Here is a 10,068-nt window from a genome sequence, read left to right on the forward strand (position 1 = left end):
ACAGAGTAGCCCCAGACTCAGAACGACGGAGCTTTCAACATTACATTAAAAACAATCCCTTGACTTTCAAATTTAGGCACATAATCATCACATAATCTGTGAGTAAACAAAAAAACCTGGGCCGACAATCTATGTTGAAGAGCAACACGTGTCAAATCCCTCGCTCTAATATCAGATTATCATAGGGAAGGAGAAGAAATGTCTTTAAGTAGCTTCCATTATCAATTTTTATTTCACCATGTCCTGCTTAGGTGTGATCGAGGAGTCCAGCCAGGCCTAGGCCTCTGTGGGTTCTGTCTTTACCTGGATGAAGGTGACGGGTAGCTCCTGCAGGCCCTTGACCACCTGCTCTGGCTGCAGTGCCATCTCCCCGCGCACCTCCAGCTCCTCCACGGGGGTCAGGCCCTCGCTGGGACTGCTGCTCTGGAAAAAGTGTCCGTTGACCGGGCCCTCGTCTCCGGCCCCCTGCTGACCCTGGCTCTGGTTGGTCTCGATGATCACAGTCCTGTAGCTTAGCTCCGCCTCCCCGGCCTCCATCTCCTCCTTCGCAAAGATGGTGCAGGCCAATGAGGGGTCGCTGTTGACCAGAGACTGCAGGTAGTGGGGATCCAGGATCTCCTCTTTGACGTGCAGGCCCTGGAAGTCGGCGGACTTGAGCACGGTGGCGATGACGGTGCCGGGCGGCTGGGCCACCATGTGCTGGCCGCCGGCCGCGTTGAGGGCCATCAGCCGAGGGAAGCCGTTGAGAGAGGAGCAGGCGGTTGTGATGACCCCGGCGCTGGTGCAGGAGGAGGAGCCCAGGGTGGAGACCAGGAGCTGGTGGTGGGGGTCCTGAAGACTCCCCGTCCCCGTGGACAGAGACGCCGTCTGGATGGTGAGGACGTCCTTGCCCCCGGCGGTGGTGGAGGGGACGGTGTGGAGGATGACCCGGGGCGGGGAGGAGTGGCTGGAGTCCCCGTTGGACAGGACGGTGCTGAGGGGGACATGCTGCAGGGTACCGGAGGACGTTAGGACCATGGGGACTGAGGCGGGCACGTTGATGGTCCTATAGAAAGAGAGAGCACAAGGCAATCTAACAACCGTTGACAACCGTTCAAATGCACATCTAGGCTCATTGTGTTATTTTATTTTTTTTATAAATCGAGCCCTTCAGAATAAATAAAAAAAAGCTGCATTGTGTAATATGGCGACTACAGGTATTGTGTGGTATTAGTTGAATGACAACCTTTCAAACACACATCTAGGCTCATTGTATTTTTTTTTAAATCCTGACCTTCAAAGACTTAAAAAAGTTGCATTTGGTGTAATATGGTACAGGTATATGGTACAGTGATACAGGTATTGTGTGGTATTACTTGAATGCTGCACTGCATTCTTGTATATATTTTAAATATTTTTGTATAGGTTTTGTATTTATATATTTTGTATTTTATTTTATACTTACTGTTTTTACTCCACATATTAAGCACACTTAGGAGCTACAGTAGCAATAAAAGTTCACTGCACATCCTAACCTGTATGATATCTACTGTATGTGACACATAAATCTGACTTTGACCTTTAAGCCCACAGACCATATGAGCAGCTACCACTATGATGGCCCCGGCTCAATACATCTGCCGTTCATGAGTTAAGAGTTTCAAATGGTATTGATCTTGTTCACAATAAATCTGTTACAATACAGTAGTCACATGTTCAGCCAGACCACATTTTTGTAGACATTTTGTGGGCCGACTGACCGACTGACAGAGCGAGCTACAGAGCTGCAGGTCACAGGTAATATACATAACATATATATATGTTATGTTACATATATATAATAGAAATACCAGAAGACAAGAGGATATTGCAATATCAACTCATATTGAACACCCATGCACCCGAGCACTTATTATTATATATTTTTTAAAGATATTTTTTAGGGCTTTTCAGCTTTAATGGGACAGGACAGTTCGAGAGAGACAGGAAACGTGGGAGAGAGAGGGGAGGACATGCGGCCCGAGCCGGGAATCGAACCCGGGTCCGCCGCGCGAAGGACTAGCCTTCATATGGGGCGCGCCTTACCCAATGAGCTACCGGGGCGCCCCACACACACGAGCACTTATGTTGTATGCGTTTGAGTCGAGTATAAAACATGTGGACAAATGACTGTGTCTGTGATATCTCTCCTTGCGAGTCGTGGTACGATAACGTCAAATTCAATATGTTATACTGAATACGCGCAGGCACGCGCTCACACACACACACACACACGCGCGTCTCTCACCTCACGGTGTGTGCGGGAGCCGGCACCGCCGCTCCCTGGTTGGGCTGCAGCACGTGGACCGTCTGGAGGAGCTCCTCGGCCCGCCTGCCGCCCGCCCCCGCGTACCCGCCGTCCCTGGGCTCTCTCTTCACCTGCTTCATCGACAGGAGCTGGTGCCCGTGGGCCCTCCCCTGGCCCCCCCGGGGGCCCCCGCGCCCGCCTCCCCCCGACCTGCCGTGGTGGCCGGAGCGCTGGTTGCCGCCGTAGCCGGGGCCGGAGACGGCCCCCGCGTCCTCGTCCTCGATCACCACCAAGTCGGGGGGCATCTCTTTAAACTGGTAGACCAGGCGCTGCCCCTCCACCTTGGCCAGGATGCCGCGCTGGTAATAGTACCTGGATGGGAGGACAGCGCGGGGGTGCGGAGGGGGCGTGGCGTTAGTCAGCGCAGAGCATATGGAAGAGAGCGGATGATCACACACACTGGAAATGGTTGCGGATAGGACGACAGCGCCATAAAGTGTTCAGCGTTGTTGTTTTACAGAGATGAACAGAGTCATGGGCATGATGTATTCATGGCTGAATTATGCTCTATGCAGAATATCGTAGCTAACGCGTCTGGTTGACGCTCCCCCGCCCCCTCTCACCGCAGCGCCCGGCCCATGGTCTCGTAGTTCATGTCGGGCTTGTTCTTGTGTTTGCCCCACAGCTTGGACACGGCCTTGGAGTCCACCAGCTTGAAGATGCCCTTCTCCCTCTGGGTCCACTTGATGTATTTGGGACAGGTGTTCTTGTCCTGCAGCAGCGCCAGGAGGAACTCCCACAGGTAGATGGTGTTGCCTAAACGTGGGGGGACAGGGCAGCGGTGGGACTCGTGTTTCTAAAAACTCGCAGATCTATTTTGACGGAGGCATTCAGCTGAGCTTAGCTCCGTAGACATCCATAATTCATTTAGCATTCCAGTGGTTTTACTTAGCAAAATGGAAAATGGCAGCGACGCAATTACAGCGCCCCCTCCTCATAACCTAAATAAATCAATTCTCCATTCTCGTCAACAGAGTGCACCTAGGCTGGGAATTAATTAGATAGGGCCTGGCAGTAGATTACTCCTGTTTGTGAGACGGTTAGAGCCAGAAGTGGTTAAAAACGGCAACCCCTCTAGCAGTCACTTGAGTCCTGGCCATACACAATGACAGGGTGATGTATATGTGTGCAAGCAAACTCACTCCCCTCTCTGCACACTGTGTGTTTGTGTGTGTGTGTGTGTGTGTGTGTGTGTGTGTGTGTGTGTGTGTGTGTGTGTGTGTGGAGGGGGGGGGGGGGGGGGGTTGCTGCATGCAGAGAAAAAAAAAACAGTGGCTCTAGTCTATCAGCAATGCATCAATGTGCCCTCCAGCCCGCAATCACTTTTATTTCCCTGTGAAACACAGCACTTTGAGAGCACCTCATCAATTAGCCAGCGCAGGTTCACCCTGCCTGGACTTCAGGGGCTGCGGACGCTGTTTGGCCCGCTCCACAACAGGAAGCTGCTACCGGCCCACGAGGGGAAGGAGAGACCTTGATGTTGATTGGCTGCTTTCAGAGAAGGTGAGCTAGTGGGGGGGTTTACCTTTGCCCTCCTTGCTCTTCTTCTTGAGTGGCAGGTTGGGAGTGGTGATGGGGGAGCATGGCCGCACCGCCCGCGGCTTACGCACTAGGGTGTGAGCAGAGAGGTCAGAGGTCAAAGTCATAACAATCAATAATGCACATCACGCCACCGCTGCCTAAACTAATGAAGCGGCTGGAGACCCGAGGCTGCTGGAGAGCGCGTAGAAGTGCTCTTACACTGCCCCCTAGGGCGGGGGAGGGGTACTGCAGTACCTTTGGTTTTTCGCTGTGGTTTGGAGAAGGTCTTCAGTGGGATTTCGTCCATGGAGGACGTCTCCTCGTCCAGAGAGACGTCCATGCAGCCGTTGGACATCTGGTCGGGCCGCAGGGGGATGTAGGTGAGGTCGGACTCCAGCAGGGTCCCATAGGTGTGAACTGAGCAACAACAATAACAGACTTCAGAAAATACACCTAAACTTAATTATTACAATAACCCTCTCAATATCGAGGGGCTAGAATTGACAGTAAAATATCTATGACGGTGATATTTGGAGGGCTGAAGTCGAACTGAACTGAGTCACGCTCATCAAGAAGATGAAGAGCAGAAAGCAGCTTGACGTACTCATCCGTTTCTCATCCAGGATGTTGTTGGGAGACTCCATGTTGAGAAGAGCTGCTGCAGCCTCACTGGTCTCCATGCTGTCCTCCGCGCCCGACACCGTCGTTTCTATTACGCAATCACAAACACAATCAGCGCACGATCTATTCGATGGATAGACAGACGGACGGACGGACAGATAATTAATTGATCCCCAGGGGGGAAATTGTTGAATGCATCTTAATGCCACTGAGAACGGCTTCTGGATATGAGTTATATCCTGATAAATATCCCTGCGCTACACTGTAGCCATTCCATTTCCATCGCTCACCTGAGAGGCCGACATCCATGATTGGCTCCTCCACCACGTGGAGGGTTGTGTCCACCATGATGCCATTGGTCACCTCGTCTGACTCCAGGCCAGAGTACACCTGCATCAGGTCCGCCGCCGGCACCTGCTCCACAATCACCGCTGGGAAAACCGACGGGTCATCGAGCTGGACGCACAGAGAAACCAACAGAAAACGGAGAGACAGACAGAAGTGAGACATGAATGCTACAGTATGTATAGAATGTGAATTTCATTTTTTCATTTTTCAATTTTATTTGTAAGGGACCATGTGCAATTGAAACATAAATGTAAAAACATTTGATGCATCGCACCAGAGTTAGCCTTAGGCTAATTTGCATCTGCAGTCCCTGTAAACAGGTAACAGATAAAAACAACAAACATAATAAGTAAAACAAAGTACAATACAGATGACTTAGCATTACATTAAGACATTCACTCTTTCACATTGATCAGTCATAGCAGCACGTCCAGTCACACAACCACACTCATTCACAAACCCACCTAACTGATTAGTGATTGCAGTGTTGAGTAGATTTAAGATGACTTTTTAGGTTGGTTTTAAAGCTGCTAAAAGAACCGCTAATCTTTATGTCATCAGTAATGGAATGAATGCATATGTATTCCATATAGAATCTAACGCGAGAGTGAGTATATAGTGACAGAATACCTTTAACATAGTGATTGGATTATTATATAGTGTATGCAGCTCAATCAGGAGAGCTAACCTTGAATTAATCAAACATTATAGTTCAAAGTGGTTTTCTGTTCCAAACTAACTTTCATTTTCTTTTTAAATTATCCAGTGAATCATTGTAAATTGCTGTAATCCCCACCCACTTCGAGCAGATTTACTACAAGATTGATTGTAAGAGATCTCATCTGGACATAATGTCAGCGGTCTGCAGAGATGGTTTTGAGTTAAAACCAGATGCTCGATTTGGCCTGCCTCTCCTTTGAGAAGTTAATCACATGCATTGAGGATGATGTCAACTGAAATGAGAGCCACAGGATCAATCGTGTAGCAACAGTTAATGGACTTATCATGTGTCTAACTCATGCTGGGAATTCCAGACACACCTACTGATTTCCAGGACAGTATTTCTTAACGCAGGAAGGAGCACACTAATAAGGAAATTGCCAGCACTAGGGCCAAACTGTATGAGGACAATATGAAAGCTATAGTTGTGACCCTATCAACAGTCCAGAGACCAATGTTCATGCTGCCCGGGAAACATCAAGGAAAGCCTTTCTTTCTGTGTGAGTCAGAGGACATTGTGAGGAGAACATTGTGTTTTTCTATTCTGCTAGCAAATGATGTTATTTTCCTGCTTTGAGCAGCGCCGCGGGGCAAGATAAAATCTTTCCGTTTGGTCTTTCCAAAGTACACCCAGAACGGCCCACTCAGCGGGAGGGCGGGCTAGGTTAACACCGATGAGGACAACTAGCTGGATAATATGGTTTAAGTTACTGCACATTACATTTTTAATGTTAGTCTGACCAAAAAAACAGATCTGTATCAGTTACAAGCAACTACCAGGAGATGGAGCCAGACATCCCCTCACTGTTTGACAATCAGCACCAAAGAGGCAGCAGCTCAAACTATTCTGTCTACCCAGTATAGGTTTCACAGGACATAATTCTATAGATAGAATAGAACTGAACAAAACTTTGGGATGCAAAATACAGGTCACATTGAGTGACTATTTCAATACACAAATCTTAAAAGACTGCAGACAGTGTGTTTTTATATACAGTACAGTGGTAATATATATGAAGTACTAGGGTATTAAACACTCAAATACACTCAAAAACAAGACGTAACACCAAATAAATTACATATATATGTAGTGTATAAGGGATTTCCCCCTCCATAGAGGTTCTGACGGGCAGGTCTGTATAAAGGTTATCTGTCTCTCAGACACAAATCTCCATTGTTGGGCTGAACCCCCTGGCATGCCAGGTGTCTGAGACCAGAGCCTGCGGTCCGAGGCTACATAACGCAGCAGTGATATACTTTAACCAGATGACCAACAGAACACCAACACACCGCCAGAGATCACAGCTCTGCTGGTTCAGCGATTAAGCTTCTAAGACAAAGGCTCATGAGTCATTATGGAACGAGTTGTTTAACACATGTTTAGCATGTGAGTTTGTAAACTACTCGAGAAACGCAACAGACAACATCACTCAATGTCTGTTTCTAGGAGCTTTATCTAATCTTTCTCTACAGAAGTCACTAGCATGTTAATGCTTCCTTGATGTTAGCAGTAATCCTGAACAGTAGACCACCCATGACCACTGACAAAGTTTGCTTCGAGTTTTGCTTTGACTACAAAAAAAATAAAATAATATCAGGGCCCGTTTCCCCTCAATCCGAGTCTAGCGAGACACAGCAACAGATAGGCCTGTTTGTGGCTCCCTGTCTGGACTAACTGATGCCTGCACCATTGGGTCAGAATGCTGCCGAGTTCATTGGTCTATATATCAACACCAGTGTCGTCTCCCCCCCTCCCAAGCACAGCCAGACACCCAGAATCACACACCAAGGTTGCTGACAGGACGGAAGAAGACATGTTTTTGTCTATGATGTTGTTTTGACATGGGGGGCCGGGAGGAGGGGGCAGTTTTCACTAACAGCGCCTGTAAACTGGTCGTCCAGTATTATGCAAAACAGGTGACCTGCTGACCACACAGCAGACGACCACAATGAGCAAGGCTGTGATGGATTATTGACTTTGCTGTAGAAGTAAGTAACCATGCGACGACCACATTGGCTGCCTGATCCTCTTTGTCGCCCTCCAACAGTGTTTCTAACAGGGAAACAACAGATAAGAATCAGGCCCTATTTGCATCATTGAGTTCCCTGTTCCGTCTTTGCAATCGAGCCCATCTGTGTGAGGTTCCCCCACACTCCACTCTCTTCTGCTTTACCTGACTGCCTGACGCCATTTTGATTCACACACGTACTTTCAACAGCAACACCTCCTTCTGACCCTCGAAGAGGAAGCAAGGTCACGACGTACACCACACACACACAAATACACACACACACACACACACACAAACACACAAACACATACACATACACACAGACATACACACACACACACACACACACACACACACACACACAGAGAAAATACAAGTGACTGTGAGAGTGGACCTCATCGAGGGCTATCCTTGAGTGAGTATTTGAGGTGAGAGTGAGATGCGTGTGGGCGTGGTAGCAGGCCACTAACAGCAGCTCAGGAGTGCAGAGCTGAACATCGTTCTACCGTCATTACGTGATGGGCCTACTCAAGAACCTACTTATTGACTGTAAAATCCAATACAACAGAGCTAATCATTACAGTATTCCCAGGCAAGCCGCTGCACTCTCAATCCAACCAGACTGTCTACAGTAGCCTACAGACGGTACTGTAGAAGTGCTGTAACCACTCTCTCATACAGACTACTTCTGCAAAATGGCTGCTCGCTTAGCATTAGCATTAGCTGTCAAAATTCTTATCTCTATTATCTTATTTGATCTCCCCAGCAGGTGAACGGGAGTGTAATTCTGGTGTTATTGACTAAAAAAAAGGCGCGGGGTGGAGCTGAGAGAGGCCTATGTTATTGTGGAACAATGCTAAGTCTTTCAGTGGAATTAGCCTGTCACCTCAAACAAACAGTCTCCAGACTGGTCTGGCAGGTTAGGCCTGAACCAGAGCCAGCGCAAGGGGATCCAGTGACAACTCGCTCCACATCCACAAACAAGCACACACACACACACACACACACACACACACGAGCACACACCCCTTGTCCACAGGATTCAAACAAGGACGTGGGGGTAAGATAACTGGAGCACCTGGTCATTGAAGTACAATCACACTACACGCAAACACACCTACACACACACACATGCATGCAGTGATCTTTGTGCCCACAAAGAGCTCCTGAGCTGAGCCCCTCCCTGTCCCCTCCCACGCTCAAACACTCTTTAATTCCAGGTATCTCACTGTTTCCATTTGTCAGCTTCACCAGAAACTCACACTCTTAGTTCCCACCCCCCCCCCCCCTTTCTCTCGTCCCTGTCCCCCTTTCCATGGTTCCACCGGTCATCTGTCCAGCGGTCTGAGACTCTGACCAGCAACCACAGCTAGCTCGGTCAACACCTCTCCCTCCTCCATCTTGTCTACATGATCTGGTTTCGATGATCGTAGATGGAAGGGTGGATGATAGCCATGATACTGACTTTGGTCAAAAAAGTCTTTCTGTTCCAAGACTTCGTGTGCGTTTGTGTGAACCGTTTGATTGGTTGATTACCGATGACTACAACAGCAGATCAAAAAGTGACGGTAATGCCGATCTGTAACGGGATTATCTCTATAATGTGATAGTTACCTGGTTGATTTCATCCATCCCATTGCTGGCGAACTCGAACACCAACTCGGTGGGCTGGACCGCGGTCGTCATGGCGACGGGGGCGAGCGTGTAGGCCTCGGACAGACGGAGAGGGCTCCTAGCCCCCCACAGGACGTCCAGTTCACAGGGAGCTGGGCAGAGTTCTGAGGTAAAGGGGCTTTCGTTTCACCAGCAAAGAGGCACCGGCCGTGGGCAGTATACAAAAGAGGTCTTCCCTTGCTGAATTTCTGTCGTCCTTCTTCTCTCTCTCTCTCTCTCTCTTCTTTTCTCTCCCCAGAGAGACCCCGGGGTTCGAGGGGGAACCGCAGTGTGACGGGACGCGGCCTCTGGCCTGTCAGGCGCGGAGGTGGGCTCCTGCTGGGTCCTGCGCTGCCTGGAGCATCGACACCTGCCGGGGGGGAGAGGGGAGAGAAGCAGAGACGGGTCAGGAGGGGGGGGGCACATTGGATCAGACTCGATTTACAGCGGCGTCGTGTGTTTATTCTCGTGGGGGGTGAATCGGGCAGCCTGCGCGGTATCAGAGAGGGCTCACCCGGTCCAGGTAGTGTGTGTGTGTGTGTGTGTGTGTGTGTGTGTGTGTGTGTGCGGCACAGCAGCGTGAATCTGCGAATCCACACAGTTTAAGTCAGTAGTTTGGGATTCTGACTCTCTGCTTCCATGGAAAGGGGCTGCTGGTTTCCAGTGGAGAATTCAGATCAGCCGCCTGCTCTTGGCTCAGCGGTCCGCCCGCCCACCCACCTCCCTGCCTGCCAAGCGTCCTCAGAGACTCGCAAAGCGGGGTGAGGAGGAGAACTTGGGGGGGGGGTTGGGGGAATGCTCCGCGCTCTCTGTCCCTCTCTGAAACCCTCGTTTTAGTTCTCTCACGCGAACATGCACAGCACCGCC

General features: G+C 49.6%; 1 protein-coding gene across 1 annotated transcript; it reads right to left on the reverse strand.

Annotated features, from left to right (window-relative positions):
* Nucleotides 1-276: 276 nt before the first annotated feature.
* On the reverse strand, nt 277-9,265 carry elf1 (E74-like ETS transcription factor 1; the record flags this gene model as incomplete). The annotated part of the gene is made up of 8 exons (XM_084459649.1): nt 9,163-9,265; nt 4,759-4,924; nt 4,452-4,556; nt 4,103-4,264; nt 3,852-3,935; nt 2,890-3,082; nt 2,267-2,638; nt 277-1,045 (listed from the first exon to the last, which is right to left on the reverse strand). Exons 1-8 carry the CDS (start codon nt 9,232-9,234, stop codon nt 277-279), a joined length of 1,923 nt encoding a protein of 640 aa, XP_084315775.1. The 5' UTR covers nt 9,235-9,265.
* Between the last annotated feature and the right edge of the window lie 803 nt (nt 9,266-10,068).

The sequence above is a fragment of the Borostomias antarcticus genome (assembly GCF_949987555.1).
Source record: "Borostomias antarcticus genome assembly, chromosome: 28".
In the NCBI taxonomy this organism is placed as follows: Eukaryota; Metazoa; Chordata; class Actinopteri; order Stomiiformes; family Stomiidae; genus Borostomias; species Borostomias antarcticus.